The sequence below is a fragment of the Lingula anatina genome, chromosome 1 (assembly GCF_051362555.1).
Source record: "Lingula anatina isolate TDL-2025a chromosome 1, LinAna3.0, whole genome shotgun sequence".
In the NCBI taxonomy this organism is placed as follows: Eukaryota; Metazoa; Brachiopoda; class Lingulata; order Lingulida; family Lingulidae; genus Lingula; species Lingula anatina.
In genome coordinates this window covers 49,115,331-49,141,073 of record NC_141767.1, presented here as the reverse complement: position 1 = coordinate 49,141,073, position 25,743 = coordinate 49,115,331, and the positions used below count along the sequence as shown (strand labels likewise).

Here is a 25,743-nt window from a genome sequence, read left to right as displayed (position 1 = left end):
GATTCTGTTTCAAAAGTCTACATATAAATTTGCGTAATTTTGAATTAATTCACTCAAACGATTCATAATAGTTTTGGAGAGTTATATTTCCTCAATATTCGATATGCCAAATACATTTTACATGGTTTGTGCCCGGAAATTTAACATATTTGTGCCCTCTCCCTCAAAAGTGCCCACTCAATGGAATTCCCTCAGACCGCGGTGAAGCGGCTTGGGTAAACATAAGAACCTTGGGTTTAGTCACTTGTCGCAGAGAACTTATATTGATATTGCTTGGTAAACGGCAGATCAGGAAGTTGCGAAGACCGGCATAAGAAGAATTCGTACCGATGTACAAGGACAGGTCAGGCTCTTTAGTAGCGATATAAGAAGGAACAACGACTATTACACGAGAGAAGAAGCGGTCCACTAAACTGCGGAGCCGTGACAGATAAGCACTTAACCTGAAAGTACAATGAGGGAACTTGCTTTTTGTGCCCTACTTCTAACAGTAGCAGTAAATGGTGAGTGCAGTAAAATTGGATTAGTCTTTTGTCATAGGTTGTTAAACTTAATTAGAAATACTGTGGCATATTTTGGCATTAGCTCAGATTTAGGTGAGGTACAGCTAATAAAGTTATAATAATCCTCATCGCGCTCAACAGGTGGTTCATATCGTCGTGGATCGATCACCCACAGTTCTCCAGTTGAACGCATCGTTGGTCTCTGAATCAGAATAATTGCTATAAGACTGGTGAGGTGCAATGATGTAAGTGCCATACAACTGGCGATGAAAATCCCTTAGTTGTACGAGGTAGTCACGAAGGGTGAGCTGCTACTTACACAGGGAGCAAAATATATCATTTGTAATGATTTATGCTCGTCTTATCTTGTGAATGCAAGGAGCAGTTTCCTTTTCAATAAGTGAAAGTAGAAGGACTGCGTCGAGAGAAAAAAGATAAAACATTGCTTCACGGGGTGGGTTGCCAGTCAGGCTCATCAAATTAGAATATTTCTACACTTAGTCTCTGGCCCTGCTAAGGCCCTGTGTTATACAAACGATGTCAAAATTAAATGCTGTCCACGATATCGATTTTTTTCAGGGCAAACCACAGTCAATGTTACCCAGCCTTCGAGCGGAACAAACAATGCGACTTCAAACCTCTTACTGTCCACGACAGTGGGGTCCACGGTGACTCCACAGAACGCCGCTGGTAAAGGGGAGGAAGAGCTGGAGAAAGAGTACCCTCCATACGATGGCTGGTATAATAACTGGGCTCACCCAGACTGGGGCGGTGCAGGTGGGTATGGGCTCTTGTGATCCCATCACCAATTCACTTCCATACTTCAAGAAAAGGAATTCCTTCTGTATCACCATTTCCCTGATCCTGTGCCCTTCCCTTTTTCTTGTCCTAGGATGACTTAGTGGTCGGTCAAAAATGAAGAGATTTTTAATATGATAAGTTATTTGATAAAAAAAATAGTTGTGTGGCTTTCACTGGATGAATATATAAATCTTTAGTGATATTAGGAAAATTATTTTGTTTTATGGGTTAAATTTTTTACAGATATGCCCATGGTCCGTAGAGTACCCTCTGCCTATAATGATGGCACATACGAGCCTTCAGGCTTTGACAGACCCAATCCCATTGAAATTGCCACTGCTACCATGGATGGAGACACAGGCTATGCTTCTTATGCAAACAGGACGGCGTTTCTAGTATTCTTTGGTAAGTATATTGCATACAAATATTGACAGGTAGGTAGATACATACGTTATAGTTTATGCCTCTCATTGCATTGTGGATTTCATATATTTGCATTGCATTTTTATAAAAATACTTTGTCTTTTTTGAGATACCAAAGTGCTACTTTGGAATGCAAAGATTTGGCATTCTTTTTTGTAACTTGTTTCAAGGATAATTTTGCAATTTTGAAGAAAAAAAGATATTATGGTCAGATGCATATGATTTTTTTGTCCAACAGGTCAACAGGTGGTTGAAGAAATCCTGGATGCCCAGAGAGGAGGCTGCCCGGTAGAATATTTCAACATCCCCATACCTAAAAATGACACTCGTTATAACAGTAACTCAGAAGATGGTCTATACATCCCATTTGTGAGGTCAAGGTATGACCAGGGGACCACTGGCTACTCACCTAATAACCCCAGACAACAGGTGAGTGTCATTTCAATACCATGATGATGATGAGATGCTCTTTTACCTCATGCGTGTAGGCTACATCTCTCTATTCAATATTGTAAAGATAATGACTCTGCACTATATTTCTATGTAGTTTGACCATTGGATTTACAACAGATGAATTGATTTGGCAGATTTGAAGTCATGATGAGTAATTTATGGAGACTATTTTTCTTAAGGTGACATATGCATGGTGCATTTATGCATGTCCAACATCTCTCTATTCAGTAATGAAAAGATAATGACTCTGCACTATATGTCTATGTATAGTAGTTTGACCATTGGATTAACAACAGATGACTTGATTTGGCAGATTTGAAGTCATGATGAGTAATTGATGCCATAATGGAGACTAGTTTTCTAAAGGTAACATATATGCAAGGTGCATTTATGCATGACCAACATGCACAGTCTTGTACAGTTACATGTATAGGGGCAGTCACTCTTTCTTCATATTTGTCAGTGAGGATGTGTTATTTTTTTGGCATACCATTTTTTCCTTCAAATTAATGAGTAAATGTGACAAGTAATTGACAAGATCATCAATATATAAAATGGACAAGCATCTTAGCATTAAATTAGAATAAAGAGAAAGTTAAATAATTTGTCATTTAGTGTTTGCATAGGCATTTTATATTTGAGGTCACAATAAACAAATATATGGACAAAGTTCATTTAATAAACAGTAATGTTAATGAAGCTAAGATGTTATAAATTACTGGCAAATAAGTGATATATTGTTGTTAAGTCAATTTAAAGCATGATTAAGTCCCTTAGCTCAATGTTAGCTCAATATTAGCAAAATAAAACTAAATTGAGTTGCTATTTTGTTGTTTCATTTTGGATTACTTCCTGGTATTCATTTGGAATTCTGTGTAAATATCTTGAAGGGAATTTGCTTTTTATGTAATACTTAGAACTGGAACCATTCATATTTTTGGAAAGGTGCCAAGTGAAACTTCAATGTTACAAATATATACCTACAATGAAAATGTCTCATTGTTTCTATTTTAAAAGCATTTGCACTGACTGACATGCTGAAGAATAAGATATAAATGAATTAAGCTTCAATTGCTCCAAAAAAGTTTAAAAAAAGAAAAGAAAAGAGATAAAAGAACAAGTTGATGATGACATAGGTTTAAAAAAACAACAAAACCTTGGATGAATAAAAAATAAAGGCATTTTTCTCCCAAGGCAGAACACACTAATGCAAAAAAAGAAAAAGAAACAGAAATGTCAAGCAGGTATCTTTAGTGGGGAATAGTTTTGGTCATGGATACATTAAATAAAATGCTTCAAGTGGTTTATCATTAGGTCATTCATATGTAAACTATTTGTCAAATGATTAGCAAAGTGGGTGGATTTTAGGATTGGCTAGTGGAGCTCATATCTTTTATGTATATCTAAAAATTGATGCACTAGATAGGTACCAGTAGGGTGCAACTAGGGTGTGGAACTGCAGATGTAATCTTCTAATCCCCACTTCTGTATAAACATGTTACACATGCACACACACACACAAACACACACGCACACACTATAAATATATATAAAAAGATTGGTGCATGAGCTTAAGCCAGAAAAAAAAAAAATCAGTCCTTATACCTTTGGTGTTAATTAATTGGAAAATGATAAGAGAACAAATCTGGGAATTCTACATGAAAAGGAAATAATAAATGGTAAAAGGGCATCAAATTAGTAAGAAAAGGTGTAAGCTTGCACAAGTTGGAAATTAATAATAATAATATATGTTTAAGCGGAAGCTTGCACAAGTTGGGAGTTGAGTGACATTATATATATTAGGGGACATGACATCCTATTGTATAAACTAAGATGTGACCTTGTAGAACAGGATGTGCCCAATGTAGAGGTTTTTCCCCCTCCCACTGCTTTGAGTAATGTTTTTACAAACATTACATGAAATCTTATGATGTGCCACATTCCAACTTTCAGCTTACATCCGTCAAAACCTGTGATGACTAAAATGTTGGTGCCCTAATTTCATTTTGTCAAAGTAATTTTTTTCTAAATTGCTCGGGAAGAAATTTAAAGAAAGCCTTTAAGGCTGTGGTCTTTTTACTGAAAAAGAAATAAGTTTATGAAAGATATGATGTTTTAAATGGATATCAGATGATGATTCAGGCATGTTTTAAGATATAAATTGAGGGCCAGTTAGTGAAATTTACCTCTTTTTTGTACTTTTTGAAACTTTTATTCCTTCTGTGTAACATTAAAAAACACCAACTATAATAAAAATGAAACTATAAAACAAAAATTATAGCAAAGGGATTTACTATGATAGGGTTTCACAGTTTTTTCACTTGTTAATGTTTTTTCTATACAACGTTTTCAGGTATGTGGATAGTGGAAATATTAGTAAATGTTATGCCCTGTATCTAGTTTAGCTTCATATTAACCCCATTTGTATGGGAACTATTTGTCAGGTCATACTGACTAGCTTTGTTCAAAGGGCTTCTTATAACAAAGCATTCAGAAGCTTTGGTTAATATGTATACTGTATTACTCAATCATGATTTTTAATGGCATATGATGCACTATCCTTGTAGACTAAAGTGTCACTAAATGATACAAATATGTGCTGAGATGGGGCATGCCACCAGTGTTCTTTGATGTACTGTTTTGTATTAGTAAAAAGACCTTGTGAAATAATGTCCCGAGTGGCTATATTTTTAACAAAAATCACAGGGTTGTAATAATTTTGATACATGTAGCATTTGTGTTAAATCATATCAAATTTTGAACATAAGAGAATCAAATGGAAATTTTCCTACACATTTTATGGAGGCCAGGAATGATGTTGGTCACTAAGCATTACGTACATACCTTCTCCATTGTTGAGTGAGCATATTAAATTACTTGTAGAATAGATTGAGTAATCAGCGACTATATGGTACTGTACAGGCAGGTGTGACTTGAAGGGCTACAAAATACAGTTTGGGTGAGATCCACATTTAGGCTAGGGTATTTTAGTCAATATATATATATGTATAATACATCAGTACAACCTTTCTCTGCTATCTTAGCATACAAACACTACACCAGCTGGAAAGTACTGGTATGAGGGAGAACTTGAACCATTCAAATATCAATGTCAACTAAGGTTGGGTATCTCTTTGAAATTTTATCTAAACTGCACCAAAACATATTGTTATCTGAATACAGAATGCAGTGTGGCACAGAGTATTGCAAATAACATCCTTTTGAGGTCACTGAAAGAAAGAACAGACAGTAGTGATCCAGTAGATATCACTTTCATTAAGTCCTGTCATTGTCATCAGAAATAAAATGAAAATCTAACAAAAAGGGAATCTATTTCACATTAATTGCTTCCAATTAAGAACTAAAAATGAGCAGAAAAGTACAAGTTCCTTCCTTCAAACATAAGAAATAAAATGTATTTTAACAAGAATAAAATCAGTTTGATGTTACTGGATTCCAATTTTAATTCTTAAAAAAAAAAAAAAAAAAAAAAAAAAAAAAAAACTCAAAAGTTAGCATAGAGGAGAAGTTCAGTCTTCAATTACATATTATAGAAGTAAAAATATTTGTGGGTCACCATTCCGGTTTTGCAGAAAGACATCTGAAATAGTTGTGTATGTAACCTAGCTAGGTTTTCTTTCCATCTTTATGTTGGAATATTGCCAATATATAATGCATGTTCTAAATGCAGAACAATACAAACAGGGTGTCCTTGGAGGAAATTATGAGTTATGCTAACCTGATAATATACAGCTCAAAGTTTGCCTGTAACATGTTTATAGACAGTGTTAAATGTGTTTGGTGGAATGTGATGTTTTTCAGACACTTTTTGATGTGGAGAAAGAAGATTAAAATTACTTCAAAGAAGTGAAATATAAGAACTTTTTAATGTACAGGATTTGTATTTATAAATTGTTCTTATCAAATTTTCATTCTTTTTTATACAACTGTAATAACTATTGATGGAAATAAAATATATGTATGTTTATTATTTTAAACTTAGTAAAATATTTTTTCTGTTCTTATTCAGCTGAATGAGATCACACCGTGGATGGATGGAGGACTTATGTATGGAGTCGGGAAAGCCTGGGCAGATGCACTACGTTCTTTTTGTGGTGGACGCTTGGCATCTACCAATGAGACATGTGACAAATATAAACTGGGTGGCAATAAGGCAGTGACTATAACATCTAATGAGGAGGAGGGCACTAACTACAGCACTGAATATCCTGCCTTTAATGATGTCCGTCTGCCTATGGCTAACCCACCACCTCCAAGAGATCATTACATTAAAGAGGTCAAACGTTTTTTCAGTAAGCATCTTTATTATTGTTTCAGTTTTTTTTATTTCTTCCAGTGTACATATATCGTTTAGTATCTTAGGCCTGGCCTTTCCAGAAAACACACAAGCTAGTTTCAAGCCAGTATGTAAGATATTTGAGAAGTCTTAAATGTATAGTATTACATTTTGGCTAATAAATTGAGAAAAAGTTAGATGATTTAATATTGATTTTATGAAAAATTAATCTTTGAAACAAAAATTTTTGTATAATGACCCCAGCATAGAACAGTGTTGAAAATGACAATGATGAAAAAGGTAAAGCCTGGAGGCAAAAACACTGTCATGGCTCATATGGGGGGCGTCTCGATAGTCCGAAGGTTCATTGGTCCGAAGGTTCATTGGTCCGAAAATTCGTAAATTTTTCATCAGATTTTTAACAAAAAGGTTCATTGGTCCGAAGGTTCATTAGTCCGAAAATTAAAGGTCCATTGGTCCGAAGGTTCATTAGTCCGAAGGTTCGATAGTCCGAAGGTTCGATAGTCCGAAGGTTCATTAGTCCGAAACATTTTAAGATTGTCTTCGATTTTAAGAATTATAATTACAAACATAATCTAAGGGTGCGTTCCCAAAGAAACTATCATTCTACGTAGATTGATCCAACTCCACCAGGATTCTTACTGCAATCAGATTAGCAATCCTGGAGCTGCTAGGGGGTGATTAACTTTCGTGTGAACTCAGCTTCTAGAATCTTTATCATTTCGTTTTGAGTGCGACCGAAACGCACGTGAAAATTATCCATATAGGTCGTATTGTTTCCGTGAACTACTCTTTACAATGTGGGGAAGTTTATGCAATGGCTACCCTTTCCAACTCATGAACACCATACATGTTTCACATGAAATATTGAATAAAGATTGGAACGGATAAAATGAGAGGACGCCTATAATGATATTTAATCGAATGGCCTGTGCTATTATTTTTGAATTGTATAAGAAACTGATAAAAGTGGTTTTACACTCCATCAAGGCTACCTTTAAGCGCACACTGATTATTTTCAAAAGAAAAAAACGGGTGTTTCAATTACGAAATTTTTTGGATTGCGGGAGAGTCCCGTTTTTCTAGAGACCGATTGCGGTTCACGTCCACCCTGCACTCATGAATATCAAGTCAACAGTTTCGTAAAAAATCAGTGTAAAAAAAAACTTAACAGTCAGTTAAAGCTCTGCTCTGATTTACGTCTCATGGTAACTTGTCGTCAAAGAAAAATACTGTTACAACAGAGATATTAATCATATTGTGACGACAATGAAAATGAATATCCTTTTATTTTATGTGGCCTTATTACAATGTCCCCAGGAAAAAAGTTCATAATCCGTATTTCTTTATTAGGATTCGCCTTTCAGATAAATGCGTCTAGTGATAAAGTGCTGTTAGTACTGATTGTGATATTTAGTATGCATTATCAAACCTGAAATAATTCGGCAGAAGAGATAGATTTGGGAACGGTAGGCGCATTAGCTGTAGTTATATTAATCTATTTTTTATATACCAATATAAAGACTAAGATATCACTTCAACTAAAATTTCTAAAAAAAGAACCGTTAGAGCATAATGGTCTTGATTAGAACTAAACTATACTACACTGACTAAATATACTATACTACACTGACAAAGCTTCTCTAAAACTGTACTGAAGTTACCCATGGTGCAAGCCTCTCGAAAACGAATCTGCTGAAATCAACAGTGGCGTGTTGAATGTGACATTAACACGCGCTGCTTAATGGCAAAAGCAGTAACATCGGCCTAGGTAATTCTTCACGACGCGTTCCCAATGAAACTACCGTACTAGGCAGAATAGGTTCTGGTAGACAGATCGATCCAACTCGGCAGGATTTTCGATGAATGCAATCTGATTAACACCACTCTTCTTGTTTCTAGCGTACGCGCATAATAAACAGCTTTTATGCATTGTACTGAGCGCAGGGATAAAGAGTTGATCTTGTCATCTATAGCATTCATCAAGAATCCCCGCCGAATTGAATCGATATACTTAATCAATACGCACCCTTAGACCGCATTCAGATTCACACACCGTACAAGCTGGGTTGACCCAATTCTGCCGGGGATTCTCGCTATTTAAAGCACAACCATCTTGATCAGCTTACACTAGTGGGCTTGATTTGGTCTTAAAATGCAATTTAAGAACACAAATAGTCTTACATGATCTTAAAACATGAGTAAGACCGTTTCTAGTCTGACAGCCAATTAAGGTGTCTCACCTTACACATTCTCCTATTGTGAGCAGAGGTGTCCTCTATTGTGAGGGGAGGTATCCCCATTGTGAGGGGAGGAAACTGCTTGACCACTTAAGTAGATGTTAAATTGTTTTTGATCTTAAAAGCAGATTCAGTCCATTTTAAGACTACTGCTGTAATGTTTAAGATCGTGTAAGATCACTTGTGAACTTAAATTGCACTTTAAGACCAAATCTAGCCCACTAGTGTTTAACTGTTTGACACCCCTCCCTGAGCAGCTGGGGGTAATTAACCGCGAGAGCATTAAGCTCTTTCCATTGATTGCACTTTAGCATGAATCTGCCGTAAAATTGAACCGACCCAGCTTGCGCGATGTGTTAATCTGAATGCGCCCCTATTTTCATCTTATTGCATGAATATTAAAAAAACATCGAAAGGCTAACTCCAGAGTTTAATTCAATTTTGTCTTACAGGGTGTCCCAAATATGTATCTGTAGAATATCTTTTTTCAACCAAATGCATTTTACAACCGGTCTGTATCCACCCCAGAGACAGCCCCAACCTAAAAGCACCAAACTTAGGGCGCATTTCCATAGATTTTAGATCGATCTATCCCCGTCTCACTAGATTACTGTCAGATAATCCGGCTTAAATGTCCGTCCCGCCTACTACAATCTGTAAGGGGATAATTAACTTTTGTGCCCGCTCGGCCGACGGCTATTTAGCGTGAACCCCCAAGGAGTTAGGTCGATCCAGTTGGATCGATCTAATCTCTGGGAATGGGGTCTTAGATAGGGCCCATTCACATTCCTGATAACACATTAATCAATCCCCAAAGTTTAAGGGAGCATTCAGATTCATACACTTTACCAGCTGGATCGATCCAACTCTGCGGGGATTCTCGCTTAAATACAGCCATTGTTATAAACTTGATTGTCTGACATGCCCCCCTCGAGCAGTTAAGGGCTAATTACCTTTTGTATGTGCTCAAGAGGGGCGTGTCAGACAATTGAGCTGGTTACATTGACTACACTTTACCAAGAGTTGGATCGATCCAGTTGGTACGTTGTTTGCATCTCAATGCCTCTTCCTCCGTCCTCACTGGCCAGGGCGCACTATTACTTGTCGTTTTTCGGGTATTGTGAACACAGCCTTACTCTCGACGTGGTTGTTTGTGCGGTTATCCATTCCCCTGTCATAAACATTCCACATAGCAGGTGGGAAATTCCCGTTCATATAATTATTTTGGAAGTAATTAATGAAATTTGTCAATGTAAAAGTTATAGAATAATTGCATTTCCCAACAAACTATGTTGTTGTTCGCACAGCTCACTCCCCTACCCTCCCCCCCCCCTCAAAAAAAAAAAAAAAAAAAAAAAACAAAAAACAAAAAACAAAAAAAAAACAGCCGTTCCGCCAGCAGTATTGTATTACTCATAGGGATGAGGATGAATTAACTGGAGTGTAAATTTGGCATATAAACAAAAATTACGAGCATTTACGAAAACAAACTTTTCCCTTACTAGGGCTTTAAACATAAAAATTGTATCAGAATACAGTAATATGCTCAAATATCCACAAATAGTAATACATATTTAATTCCACCCCCTCTTCCCCAGCAATACTGAAGGTGCTGAAACGTTTATAATCTGAAATAGAAATGTGGCAACGCCATATCAACCCGGTGGGCCTATTTGTTTATTTATTTATTTATTTATTTATTTATTTATTTATTAAACGTAAAATACAAGTGAGAAGGCAGTTTGAACATGTTGAAATATTCTATCAGTTAAACTTCTAATCTGATGAACAACATCAAAAATGCTGTCTTTGTAACAAATTCATTTAAACGAAGAAAAACGTACTATGCAAAAAGTAGATACACTCGTGACTCGTGAGAAAATTTCCATTTGATTATACAAAATAAACCTTTGCAGTTAAATATCGTCAACTTCCAATCCCATGAAAAACATCAAGATCTGTTTTTTTTTTTTTTTTTTTTTTTTTTTTTTTTTTTGTAACTAATGTAATATGCTAGTATTGACGTTATTTTTTTACAGATATTCACAGATGTGTCTCTTGATAAATAGGTGGTCATTTTGAGACACCAACAATTTTCGGGGCCCTTTAGCGGGCCCCAGATCCTACGCCAAGGGGGGGTGGGGGCTTTGCATCCGCGGACCCCCCTTCAAATAATCTTGGATCCGCCCCTGTACATGTAATTCACTATACACTTATACAGCGGGCCTACATTCGGACTATCGAACCTTCGGACTATCGAACCTTCGGACTAATGAACCTTCGGACCAATGCACCTTCGGACTATCGAACCTTCGGACCAATGAACCTTCAATGCACATTCGGACCATTGAACCTTCGGACCAATGAACCTTCGGACTATTGAACCTTCGGACTATCGCTACGGCCCCCTCATATGCATGAGATGAAGTGTCTTACTATTTAAAACAGGAAATGTTTTTGCATGAAGATAGTGATACTTCTACATTTTAGACTATTACTCCATTTCTGCAAACTCTGATGGCACTGCCATGTATTTTCAAAAATATATAAAACATCTACCAATTTTTCAGAGCTTGGAAACCCCCGAGGAAATGAGAATCCATTTCTGCTGACATTTGGTGTTTTGTGGTTCAGATACCACAACTGGTGGGCCAGAAAACTTGAGCAAGAACATTCCAGTTGGAGCGATGAAAAACTCTTCAATGAAGCCAGAATTAGAACTATAGCAACACATCAAGTAAGGAGCGACAAAAGGGTTAAAATTTTGCAATAATGCCATGGTGCAGTACTACTTTTCCGAGTCTGTTGGGCAAGGTTCTTTATTTGAACTTTTCTTTGACCACTTTTACTATTACTAGTACATAGTTCAACTACAAGTAGGTCTGATGTTTATAAGATTTCCAGAGAATTGCAGAGATTTGCACATTCTAGTGCTTGTCACTGCAATAAGGGATTAGTGTCTAGCCCATTATGGTAGACAGATGTGCCACAGAATTTGTCAATATTTCGTAACTGATCACCATAAGGCGCTTGGTCATGTTAAACTTAAACACTTATCGATCAGTCTGTTCACTTTTTTGATTAATTGATCAAATTGTCAAAGTAAAGTTATAAAAGCTAATTCAAGTCTGATACAAAATGAAAAATCTCTTTAACTCTCCAGTCAATCAACCTATATATATTGTGTGATGTCTTTTATGAATCTCCTTTAAAACAACACACATTCGGGCTTAAGTCACCTTTATTCCTACACCTCTAATACTACTGTAAACTACTGAACAAATGCACAAGATACATGTAATACATTTAAAAGGTACAGTGTCTTTGGAACGAGAACTTCACGAGGGGGAAAAAAAAATTTAATACAGGTAATACATTGCACTGTTCATGTAATCTTACAATGAGCTCTGCATGGCTTGCTGCTGCCGCCGTGACCGTTGGGCAGTTACACGTGACCAAATATTGAAACGAGGCAGCTGGTTCTGATTGGACTGGCCGCTGGTCAGTTACACGTGACCCACTGAATGCTATAACAAAGAGGATGCGGGGATAAAGGTCCCTAGGCAACCCTCCTGTGTGAGTTTTAAATACCATTTAGTTTAAATGGGCACATTACTTAGGATAGAGAAAAATAAATGTACTTATCACCACTTCACTGTTGTATTTGTCAACAATGAGACTTGTAATATAAAGTTCTAGTATATTATAAAACTTCACAAAAATACCCCAATCAAATTAAACTATCTGCATGCATGCCCCATTTTTCCTGTGCTGCCTCTTTTTGACAGTTCTGTATTTTCCCAACACAATCCTCTCACGTATATTTATCCTTGCAAATGTTTTCCTTTTTTCCAGAAAATTGTTGCTTATGATTGGCTTCCATCTTGGATAGGAGAAGATGAAAATGGAACCACCTATGGTCTCCCAGACTATAAAGGTAAAGCAAACCTTATTCAAATGTGTGAGCAAACTAATGCTGAAAAATGTCAGTAAAAAAAGTTTAGTTTTATGTGGTAAGTTCAAATTTGCAAGTCCATTGTAATATTACTTTACATATATTTGCATTGCAAGTTTTACACTAATATGTGCATTTGAAATATGTTGTATTTAATATAACATGTATGTTTTGGATAAAACATTGTAAAGCAAATGACATTTTTATTTTTTCTTGAACTCTAAGTGCACTGAATGCATTTAGGAATTTGTTGCATTTTTAATCTTGTTAGTTAACTTGTACATGTATGTTGGTTGTAATAGCTCTTTGGCATTTTTTCTTTGTAATATACTTAAATAGGGGCTGTCTGCCATCAGTGTATGGTTTTGATAAATGCAAATCCAGTGGTTTACTTAAGGTGATTTGCCAAGTTTTTGTTGAGTTAATAGGGCAGAATGTACACACATCAGTTGCTAGTCAGTCACTTTGTAAAACTTAACCTAACTATATACAGGCTAATGAACAAACCACCCATTATATATAAGCATTTGATCAGGATAAAATGATATGCAATGAAGCATTTGACTTCTCTTGGAACTGTTGATAACAGCCTACAAAGGACAAGGAAGTAGTAGTAGGGTTTTCATTTCTTTACATATGAAAGGCTTTTCAGTAATAGTTTTTCAACTGAAGGCCTCCCAACAAACAGAATGTTATTATAACGTTACCATAGCATTGTTATCTACCCCCCCCAAATATTTTTTATGTTTCTGGGTGGTTACAAGGACAAGTTAAGGTGAAATATGGACTCGTGTGACTATAATCCCTCATGACTTTGTAGGGTGTGTCTACAGTGTAATTGTAGTGGATAGGTGACGGTACACCTGGCAAACTTATCATCACATCTAAGAGAAAATGGAATTTCCAACAGTTGAACACAAAAGTGAAACTGATTATTGGAAAGCAAGTGATGCTTGAGAGTTCTTAATACTATACAAACTAGTACTACCTAGAATATAAAGCATTACCAATTTAAGCATTACTGTGATTTATGATCAGGTTATTTACCAACCAGAAGAGCATTATATTTTCTGTTTGTGATATCAAGTCAGCATAATACAGAACAGTTGAACACTTACCAGGAAGGGCAATCTATGTTTTTATCAAATTGTTAAGACTCTCTGAAATGAAAGTGATTTAATTTTTTTTCACATATTGAATAAAAAAAAAAAAAACCCAAAAATTTTGTTTGATAACTGGAAATATGAATACAGGTGCAGAAATCAAACTTTGTTATTTCATTGATGCTAAGTTGAATATATTAATTTTTTAGTTTAAGGTCTATAATTTCCAGACAGCAAGTAGTACATAAACATCAACTAAGATAGGAGTCTTCTTTTGTTTGAGAACAGGGAGAGGTCTATTATGTTTCATGTTACAACTTGATTTATTGCCAATGTAAAATTGTTTTGTTCAAAATATGTTATAAGGGTTTGTTTTAATAAGGGTAGTGTTAAAACACTAAGACCAACTTAATAGCTCAGATTAAAAGTAGATGTGACAGTAATGTCTTTTACCAGACTGACTTTGTTTTCTTGTCATAGTGAATCTAATTTTTCTGTTGTCCAGCCTGATGCTATTTTATTGGAATGGATGTAATATGTCCATCAATCAATACATATTAGTATGTAGTTTTTTCATATTAAAAATAGCTTGGTATAGGTGGTTGAAGCAAGCTGCTAGTTCTTTTAAGGTGTCTGTTTCTAGACAAATTTAGTCCTAATGCAAACTTGACTTTAATGCTTTGCTCATAGTTTTTTTATGGTGAGTTGACATTAAAATGCCAACCTTGGTGATTGGTTTCTATGCAAGTTTAGCTTTGTTGTTTACACAATGATACATGTACTTGTATTGAATTCTGATAATCTTTGAAAAACTTCCTTGTTAGGAGTAGTTGTTCAGTGGATAAGGTATACCTCAATAGGGACAAAGGTGCAAGGTCGATCTTCATATGATGTGAAGAATAAAGTCGGCAGATTGTTTCATCTTTTGATATACTGGATGAGCATATTATAGAAATTTTAAAAATATTTAATATTTAAGTAGAATGTATTCAGGAAAGGCAAAAAAGAAACTTGTGTAGTCTTATTTTTTCATTTTTTAAAATTTCTTCCTTAGTCACCCTTATAACCAGAGTTTTGTCATCTTTTACTGTAGCAAAATTCAGTATTGTTTTATCACATCATGTTTCATAGGTTACAACCCCAATGTCAACCCCCAGATTGCCCACATTTTCCAGTCTGCTGCAATGAGATATGGTCATACACTGGTGCCACCTGGTGTCTACCGAAGGTAACTACCAGCATAAGATTAAGATGCATTTAAGAAGTAAATTATATTTAAGGTTAGAACTTACAGGAATAGAAATTGAAAGTTACATGCATATTACTGAAACAGTGATGTTATTCAATACATTATTGTGGCGTATGAATTGTTGACAGTTTGCATTTGATTTTATTTATTCAGGAATCAAAATTGTAATTTCCGCAATACCTCCATACTGACAGGCACTGCCCACAAGGCTGCTCTGAGAACTTGTAACACCTACTGGAACCCACAGGTAGTGGATTTTACCTTTTCTGATATCATTTAAATGACTGAGAGAAATTTCTACTTTTTCAAAAGTTTAAATGTTATAATAACTACAATAAAATTAATGAGTGACTTAAAAGTAGTAAATAAAAGTTTGTTAATACTTTACTCTAGGTATATCTGATATTTTATCCTCCATGTCTTACAGGAAGCAGTATTGGAAAGTGGTGTAGAAGAACTGATGATGGGCATGGCCTCACAGATAACAGAGAGAGAAGATAATATTATCACACCTGATCTCAGAGGTTAGTGGTGATCGGAAACATATTGAGGTCATTGCATTTTAGAACAGATTAAAGTGAGTTGAATATTTTGTTTTGGACAGCTCAGAAAAGAAATTTTGTCTGTTAAGAATAAGAACCAAATCTTTCAAAACAGAATTTAATTTCAAGATAGATCAAACTGTTGAATAGACTGAAAATTTCAACTAGAAAAGTAAATGTTATCATCATAATATGATCATCTGACCTAAGTCACATCTACTAGTAATACCTCTCAGGCCTTCCTCAGACAGTTTAATATTAATCTAACTTGTTTAACCATTAAAAGGATAAATTGCAATGGGTTATTTTGATTATATATTACCCACTTCGTTCGTTCCAGGGTTTGTGTTTGGCACCCTTGATTTCTCACGCCGTGACCTGATGGCTGTCAACATTCAGCGTGGCCGTGATCATGGTCTGCCAGATTACAACACTGCTCGCAAGTTCCTGCAACTTAAACCAAGAGAGAAATGGGAAGACATTAACCAAGATTTATGTCAAGGAGACATCAACAGTGAAGGTTGCAGTGTAGGTATCAGTGTAGCATGAGGTGCCATGCATAATTTATGATGTAGAATCGGTTTCTCTTGTTGAAATATTTTTGATATTCATTGTGCACTTGAAATTCTAAATAAAGGATGATGTTCATGAAAGGCAAATGAACAGATTAAAATTCGTAGTTAAATGAAAAAGTACATATTTTGTATAGTAGTGGGCTTATTATGTCTCAACTAGAATCTTGTAAATTTTAAAGCAATACATTATGTATGACATGTACCCCTGTACATGGTAAGGGTGCATTGATAACAACTTGTCTCAATGTTGACTTTTAGGCCATTAGAAGACTGCGTGATGTTTACAAGAACAACATCAACAATTTGGATATTTGGGCTGCGGGGCTACTGGAGACAACTCCACGGGGTCCGGGAGAACTCTTCCGAACTGTCATCCTGGACCAATTCCAGCGAATCAGAGATGGAGACAGATTCTGGTTTGAAAATTATGAATACAATGGGTAAGATCCACTTTAATTTTTGACATGATTAAAACTTCTTTGCCTGTTTATTTGTTGAGCTGTATTTATTAAAATTTATTTTTTAAACAAATGAGTATGAAAATTGACAATATTATGATAATCTTTTCAGAATATATATTTTCTTTAATTACAAAGTCTGCTATCAAGAATTACATTGATTTATTCATATGTTAAGCATAAAGAATTGAGATTTTTCTTCCAAAGGTGGATAATGAATAATTATTTTCCTTCTTGAATTAGACTTTTCACTAAGGAGGAAGTAGAAGACATCTGGAACACAGAAATATATGATGTAGTTATAAGAACCACTGGTCTTCCCCATGATGCCATCCAGAAGGATCCATTCCGTTTCAACCCTAATGACCACCGATGCAAGCAGCCTGCACAGATTAATGGTAGTGTTGAGAGCATAGTGGAAGAATGCACTCCAATGGAGACGTATGATTACTTCACTGGAAGTGATGTCCCCTTCGTTTTGACCTTCTTAGCAGCAGGGGTATGGCTCCTGGGTAGGTGTCTACAGGAAGAGACAATGTGTGTTTGCTGTTCCATTTAGTAATGCCTTTGATGAATCCTGAATGCTTATGAAAAATGTACCTTATTGAAAACTTTTGATTATGTGCATGCATATCAAGCATCGATGTAGCATTGAAACTGATAGAAAATATATACTGAGTACTAACATAACCATGCAGTTGATATAAGAGACCTATGGTTTTCTTGTATAAGCTGTTTTTGTCTATACATGTAGTTATTTTTTATCTCTTGATTCATTTAATCTTACATGTGCCTATGTATCTGTCTCAATTGTTTCAGGCTGCATTGGTTTGTTGTATCTCCTGGCAAAGATACATATTCGGAAAACTTCATCTATAAAGGCCTTATCTAGGCAGAGGTCCCGTAAATCATCTGAAAGCAGCATTATTACAGGTTAGTGTGGAAATTGAGAATGAGAATCCATAAATATTCATGTACAGTATCCTTAGATATAAAAATGATGATCACTTTAAATGCTTCAATTTACAAACTAGAGTTGTTTTGACTTTTTAGTGAAGTGATTTTATTTTAGAAATGAGCTTAGTAGAATATCAGAAATTGTATTGTATTTAGAAATAGCCATCATCCAGTATATTTATGTATTCTGTTAAAAAAATTGGATATAGCATAAAAGCAATCTTCAATTTTATTTTTAGCTCAAGAGTGGGTGGGTAAGAAGGAGGGTAACAGAAATATAAAAATCAAATTTGACAGCAATAAAAAGGCAGTGCAGGTCAACAGTGAAAGGAATCGCCCTCTGAGAACTGTAGATCTGTCCCATGCACAGGATGTGACATTTCAGATTTCCACAGACAAACAAATGAAGGTGATGCTGCTCAGAGTTGATAAGGAATATGACTTGGTATGTACTGTTTTTAACTTTGTAAGCTCACAATAAATGCTCTCACAGTTGATTTTAATACTGACATGAGTGACTAAATATGTAGATTCCAAGTAAACAACTTCCAGATTGCACAATGCCAATGGGATGACATCGGGCCGCTGGCTGACCATTTGTTGGCCCACCAGCAATTGGTGACAAAGGTTGCTTCCAGTGACCTATAACATTACAGTTTTGACATTCTCTTTAAATACCATTTACTTGCATTATATATATATATATATATATATATATATATATATATATATATAATATGTAAAATGCATGTAACACTGATCATCACCATTCATAATTTTGTCTCACAATTTGTTATTTAAAGGTGCTGAGATTTGATAGTATGGTCGAGCGTGGTGATTTTATCGACAAACTAGAGCGTTTCTTAGGAGATACTGGTCTTGGAAGAAATGTTCAGACAATTCAGGAAGCACACATCTTGGAAGGAGCTGTCACCAAGGCGAAGCGCCAGAGTCTTCTTGAGAAGTTTTTCCGTGTCACCTTTGCCCATGTATGTATGCACTTTTTTTACATATTTGTTGTAAACATAGTATTTAAAAAAAACTTTCATAATCACTGATTAAATAGTTCAAAAAATTAGATTAAATAGTTTTAAAAAATCTGTATGATTAACTAAATGGAAATATATTTCTAGGCATTTGACATCAAAAATGAACATGTTGACCCCAAAACACTTGATGCCAATGAAGCTAAGGATATTGTCAACTGTGAACTGACCAAGATAGAATTTGCTGAAGCTCTGTCCATGAAGCCCAGCTCTGTGTTTGTAGAGAATATGTTTAAACTAGTGGATAAAGATATGAATGGATACATTTCTTTCCGAGAGTTTTTGGATATGATTGTCATTTTTTCTAAAGGTAAAAGTCAATGTGTAACTTAAAAAAAATTTTTTTTTAATCGAATTAAGTGTTTTGGATAAATAGAAAATATTTCAAAGTAGAATTATTTTTATGATTTGATTCTTTTTAAAAAATCTCATATGTAATATTCTTAAAGGAATTTACTGAAATGATGAATTAGAAAAGTATAAAACACGGCTACTAAAATTTTATTTTAAATTTAAGGCTCAGCTGAAGATCGTATGAAGTTGCTGTTTGACATGTATGATATTACCTCTGCTGGATGTCTTACTAAGAAGGAGTTCAATGTCATGATCAAGTAAGTAAGAGAACAATACTTTACATACCTTATTTTGAATAAATATACCTGTGTATGTTTAATCTCCCAGGATTGCAATCATTAAAGCACTCAGAATTTGAGGATGTATTGTTTAACATTTTATCAGCAAATAAAACACAATGAAAAATAAAACTGTTGATTTCCTATACAAGCATTGACCTACCAAATGAATTAATCAAATTTTTTTATCAAGAGACATTTTGAACAAATTGGGACATACTTGTATGACATATTACGATTATGTATTGTATTGTTTGCATTTATGGAATGTTAATTTTTCCTTAAGGTCTTTGATGGAATTGGCCAACACTTCAGTGGAGGAAAGCCAGATCAACCAGGTAGTTGACAACATGATGAAGTCTGCTGGTTTGGCTGATAAATCCCAAATCACATTTGAGGATTTCCAGCGGCTCCTGAGAGGCCATGAGGACATACTGCAGTATGCACAGCTGAACTGGCAAGGTAACTGGGTGCTTCATTTACAACAGGATAGTCCAGTAGATACTTTCAGACCCAAATTGTGTGTTTACTATGACCTTTTTCTCTTTAATGTCAGGAAAAAAAATAGTAGAAAAAGTGCCTTGTTTGGCATTTAGAAAAATTTATTTTAAAAAGTTACTGAGATTTTTAAAGTTTTTTAAAACGCTTAAAGGGTGTCCCCTTTTTTAAAAGTTAAAAAAGATTTTATTTATTTATTTTTACAATATACATGATGACAGTTTCCACATAATGCAATGCCTTGTTCTGTTTTCTTCAGCGACTGGTGTTGATGTGCCACAGCAGAAACCAACAGGTGCACGCAATACTGTATTACGTGAAAATGCACCAACTAGAGCACGCAAGACTATTGTCAGAGCATTTAGGTAATTGTAAAAGATGTAGTTATTGTTTAAGGGATAACAATTGTTCATTTTGGTCAAAAATGAATTTTCCTGGGGTAAAAGACAATTTTTCCATGCTTAGCAATGGTTTATGAATCCATCTCTACATTCGAAGTAAGTCCCTGTTTTCTTTTCCAAAAAAGTTTGTTTTTTGGTAATAATCTCTTAAGAGATTATTACAGAGTATAGCCATCTTTGGAGTTCATATTTTCCTATGGCAAACACAGATGTCAGGATTATTGCTGTAACCGCCATTTTTGTGGTATTATAGAATATACTATATTTCTTTGAGTTGTTTACCATGTATTTATTGTGAAATATGGATATCATATGAACAGTTGTTATCCCTTAAATGTGCATGATGTTTCAAGGCCTGGAATGTGCATAGGTATGTGTTAAAATAAATAAATAAACAATTGTACATTGTTATTTATAAAGGCATAGAATATGAGGTGAATAAGTAATACATATCGGGTACATAACAAATACAATACTATACTTTTATCATTATTTTCTATTTAGTGTTGAGAATGATGGCTCCAGGTCCAAACGGATGTCTTCTACCCCAGGATTCAAGGTGGAGACAACCAAGCAGAAGGCACCAAAAACTAAGACACAAAAAAGATACACAGCAGTTCTTCGATATTTTGAGAATTACCGCTTTCACATTTTCTGGAGTGTACTGTATTCCTTGGTCTGCATTGGAATCTTTGTTGAAAGAGCTTACTGTAAGTTGACTTGACAAATGATTGGGTTTTGAAAATGGTAGATTTTGTAAGGTTGAGAAAATGTTAAGGCTTTTTGAAAATTTAAAGCTCAACAGAAAGCAAAGTTTTTTATTATTCAAATTGAAGGAGTTTTTGGTCAAATATTGTAAAGGAGATGCTTTGATTTCAAAGAAACCTTTAAAAAGAAGTGCAGAAATGTTACAAAGAATAGGTGAATTATTATGTGTATGTTTTTATCTAATATCAGATGTAGTGTTCTTAATTCATCTACTTTCATAGATTTTTGTATATGTACATTTTCTGTCATTGTAGACTACTCTATTGAGAGAGAACATGCAGGTCTTCGTAGGATTGCAGGCTTTGGTGTCACTGTTACACGTGGTGCTGCTAGTGGAATGATGTTTACCTTTGCATGTCTACTTGTGACAATGTGTCGCAATCTCATCACATTCCTCAGAGAAACAGTTGCACATAGGTTTATCCCGTTTGATTCTGCCATTACATTCCACAAGTTTATTGCAGCATGGGCCCTTTTCTTTACAGGTAAGGTAATATATACATGTATTAAAAAGTTAAATCTGCTGGATTTTGTAACTTTTGCTATTCAACAGTTGTGAAATTATGCTTGGTTAATAGATCATTGATAACTTTTTTTCAGCAATGCATATTATTGGTCATGGTATCAACTTTTACCACATTTCTACTCAGTTGCCTGGGGACGTCACTTGCTACTTTAGGGACTTCTTCAGGGCGTAAGTATGAACAATATAAAAATTAGCTATATTTAATATATTGATTCAATATGCTTTTTGAAGGAATCCAATAATGTTAGATTCTCTGCTGCTTATTTTGTGGACATGAATATAATTGTTTGGGACTCTGCTTCTGGTTTTAAATTAAAAATTATGCTTTCTAGATAAATTATAGAAAAAACATAGCATTGAACAAGTCAACCACATGTAGAACTAGCAGTAAGACAGTAAGACAAAGCCCATAAAAGTACAATCCATATCTGCATGGGTACTTGCATAGAACAAATTTGATGATTTTATATTTTTTCAGAACCCATTTTCAGTTAAAGGTAAAAAGAACCCCAGACGTTTCAATTCATTTTGTGTATTTAAAATAAAGTAGAAGTCATTTATGTTCTATTTTCTCCAGAACGCATCAACTGCCCACATTCACCTACTGGTGTTGGAATACCATCACAGGCTTTACTGGTGTCCTGCTTACATTACTGGTCATCTTGATGTATGTGTTTGCCACCCAGTACTCCAGACGCCATTGCTTCCGAGCTTTTTGGATTACGCACAACATGTTTTATCTTTTGTACATATTGATGGTGATGCATGGTGCAGGTCGTCTGGTCCAGCCAGGCTTCACCCATTATTTCATTCTGGGTCCCTTGATCTTGTTTGCCCTGGACAAGTTAGTCAGTGTGAGCAGAAACAAGGTGGAAATTGCTGTGCTCAAGGCTGAGGCACTGCCATCAGGTATTTTTCTTTTTTTTGTGATTTAGTGATAACCTACTGAACTTTAAATACTTCAATAAGAGTGTAAATTGTATTTTTTTTCTAATCAGTGTTATATTTTAATTTCCCACAGACATTACCTTCCTGGAGTTCAAGAAACCAACCAGTTTTGAGTACAAGTCAGGCCAGTGGGTACGCATTGCTTGTATTACAATGGGGGAGAACGAATATCATCCATTTACATTAACATCTGCTCCACATGAAGACACACTGTCTCTACACATCAGAGCAGTGGGGCCCTGGACCATGAATTTGAGACACACATATGACCCATCTGTACTGAAGGAACATGCTTTTCCAAAGGTAAATGAATATATGTTTGGTTAGAAGCAATTATACCTTTTAACTATATGGTGTGTGTGTGTGTGTGTGTGTGTGTGTGTATGTGTGTGTGTGGATATGTGTGTGTAGAGTAAGAATGCAAGAAGTCGCAACTTCTCAGTTTATATAAATGGAAGATAGGATTATAACAGTAATAACTTGTAATATGTTTATATTTTGTTTATCATTTTTGAATGTAAATATAACAGTATTTTGTGTAAAACATTACATTACATTTTTAGAATAAAGAGTATCTAAATAAGATTCAATATCTCACATATTTGCATCCTTTATGATTGCTGCAGTTTATCCAGTACATATACTACATGATCTGTTTATTTTCTTGCACACAGTTATACCTTGATGGTCCATTTGGAGAGGGTCACCAGGACTGGTACAAATTTGATGTCTCTGTTCTGGTGGGGGGTGGTATTGGTGTCACACCATTTGCCTCCATCTTGAAGGACCTTGTCCATCGCTCTGCCATTGGAGCTAAATTTACATGCAAAAAGGTATTTTCTTTCTGCTCTAATTTTTCTGTTTTTTTTTTTTTAATCAGATTGGATTATGTGAAAACTAGTGGTGTCCAAACTGTATCAGAGTCCATGGTTTTATTGCTTCCTTAAAGAAATAAAAGTGAAACAAAATATTCCTTTTTGATATTTCCAGATTTATTTCTTGTGGGTGACAAGGACACAGAAGCACTTTGAGTGGTTAACAGACATCATCCGTGAAGTTGAAGAAAAGGACAGAAATGGGCTAGTGTCTGTGCATATTTTCATTACACAGTTTTTCCACAAATTTGACTTAAGGACAACCATGCTGGTAAGCATATAGAAATATTTTGTTATCATTGTATATATTTGCATTTCCAATGTCATGATATTTTTCCTTATTTTTCATTTTGAGTTGTATGAAATTATTCAATTTTATTATTGATATTATAATTATTATTATTATTATTATTATTATTTTGTTGAATTCATGAAATTATTTTTTTTTGGGATCAATATTAAGATGCCATTATATTAAATCAAAGATAAAAAGTATTTAATCTTTTTCAGTACATCTGTGAGAGGCATTTTCAAAAGATCTCAGAACGCAGTTTATTTACTGGTCTGAGGTCAATCACACATTTTGGACGACCACAGTTTGAGAACTTTCTCGACTCACTGCAAGAAGAGCACCCAGATGTGAGTAGTTTGAGGGATTTTTGTAATTCTTAGTCAAATGATAATGTATGTTTAAGTTGACTAAGGTTATTACTCTTTTATATCCTGAATCAGTATTGAAATAAATATTTTGTTTCCCATATATTTTATGATCTTGTCTCACATTGTATATGTGAACGTGTTTTTCTGATGAAAGCAAATTCTTTCCATTTGACTTTTTAAAAACATCAGTTATCAGTTTCATGATGAGTAAATGTTTTCAGTCATCTGTTAGGATTACAATTGGAAATATGTATGATTTTTATTCTGGAACTTACATTAGCAAGTGACCAATGTTACGGTCTCACCTTTCAGTAGTTAGGTATGGATGGACTGATCACCTGATTTATTGATATATAAATACTATATTGACATACTAGCCATATGTCAATAAACAGGTGACCAGTCAGGTAACATTCCTTATGTGTAGTTTTAATTTTCTTTTCTCTTATTTCAGGTTGGAAAAATTGGTGTGTTTAGTTGCGGTCCTCCTGCAATGACAAGAAATGTGGAAACTGCTTGCACTAATCTCAACAAGTACGATGGCGCAGCTTTCATCCACCATTATGAGAACTTTTAGATGCAGCTCTTCCATACCAACAGAAAATATTTGTTGAATAGACATTCATACTGTATGCTCATTTCTGCAGAATGATTGAGCAGGTTTCATTTTATGTAACTATACCAAATGCAAATGTGAAACTTTGCATAAAAACTAGCATGATTGAAGTGAACTTCACATTTATATTTTGTATGCATTTCATCATGTGGATCCAAAATCATCCATTCACTTATTGGTTTTGCTTAAAGAAAATTGCCAATACCATTTTATACAGCGGTGCTTTTGATGCCAATGATAGGGTATTTAAGGCCAAATATTATGGTTGGAGTGAAAAGGCTACATGCAATATTATTTTCATAAATAGTTTTCTTGAAGCCAGTTTGAATGTAGAGAAGTTAGGTCATTGAAGGGCTTTAATATCATGGTGCAGAATACAGATCAATAGTAATAGGGAGGCCTTGATAAGTGAGTATATAGAATTGTAAAGATGAATGGTAAAATATTTTAGTATGTTTCTGGTTTCGCAGAATGTAAGGAAAATGTTGACTTGAATTGTTGAATTAAAAATCTCATCTTCCAAAAGGTCATATTATCTTTTTTTGTTATATGCAGAATGCAATATTTCTTGATATACAGTAGCAAGTTTTGTCAATATTATTATTAACTTGAGAAGGTGTTATCTTAACTACCAGTACAAGTAGATATGTCAGATTGTAGAATATCAGCATGTTAATTCAATTTCACCTTTACGTCGGATAGGATACTACCCAGTACATTAATAACAACATCACACATCATTAATCACCATTTGTCATTGTAACATACAATTAAGCTGCAGCTTTGTTATTATGCCAAATATGGCTTTGTTATTATGCAATTGTGATTTCTTTGTATTATTTCAGTTCCCATAAGAAGTCTTGCAAGTTTTTTTATAAGAAATTGTGGTCAAAACAGGCTGACAGAAAAGCCAACTTGCACTTAAACTTAAAGGTGTCATTGGAAATTTATTTTGTACAGTCATATACGAATTATTTTAGTTGGTCTATGGATTTGCTTGGCTTGTAATATTTTTAGCATAATGAGTTCATTTCGTATAATAACTATTTAGGATGACCAATTCGTAACATTTTATTAAATTGCCTCTAAAATCTTATTGGATGCTATTTACTTTTTATTTTCTTAAAGAAAAACATGATTTCACTTAACAATAAATTTACTGATACCCACTTTTGCAAATCATAATGATAAAGAAC

The 25,743-nt window shown here is 34.7% G+C and overlaps 1 protein-coding gene and 1 long non-coding RNA gene across 3 annotated transcripts; one reads left to right on the top strand and one right to left on the bottom strand.

Moving 5' to 3' along the window:
* Positions 1 to 204: 204 nt before the first annotated feature.
* Positions 205 to 25,643, top strand: LOC106150451 (dual oxidase 2). Of its 2 annotated transcripts, XM_013523277.3 has the most exons (29): positions 205 to 503; positions 1,083 to 1,280; positions 1,548 to 1,709; positions 1,966 to 2,156; positions 6,211 to 6,493; positions 11,309 to 11,475; positions 12,594 to 12,675; positions 14,928 to 15,024; positions 15,199 to 15,292; positions 15,473 to 15,569; positions 15,928 to 16,115; positions 16,421 to 16,602; positions 16,864 to 17,132; positions 17,440 to 17,553; positions 17,817 to 18,022; positions 18,381 to 18,566; positions 18,711 to 18,933; positions 19,141 to 19,234; positions 19,542 to 19,717; positions 20,013 to 20,118; positions 20,659 to 20,864; positions 21,177 to 21,407; positions 21,523 to 21,616; positions 22,026 to 22,357; positions 22,470 to 22,699; positions 23,071 to 23,229; positions 23,387 to 23,542; positions 23,782 to 23,910; positions 24,386 to 25,643. In XM_013523277.3, the coding sequence occupies exons 1-29, from the start codon at positions 455 to 457 to the stop codon at positions 24,506 to 24,508; spliced, it is 4,824 nt and encodes a 1,607-aa protein (XP_013378731.2). In that variant the 5' UTR covers positions 205 to 454; the 3' UTR covers positions 24,509 to 25,643. The 2 variants fall into 2 exon arrangements, with proteins under 2 accessions (XP_013378731.2, XP_086857911.1); XM_087001785.1 differs by lacking the exons at positions 205 to 503; positions 1,083 to 1,280; positions 1,548 to 1,709; positions 1,966 to 2,156 and adding an exon at positions 2,511 to 2,546.
* On the bottom strand, positions 10,921 to 11,144 carry LOC147764419 (uncharacterized). Its single transcript, XR_015332063.1, has 2 exons — positions 11,017 to 11,144; positions 10,921 to 10,984 (listed from the first exon to the last, which is right to left on the bottom strand). It is a non-coding gene; the product is annotated as an uncharacterized LOC147764419 (long non-coding RNA).
* Positions 25,644 to 25,743: the final 100 nt, after the last annotated feature.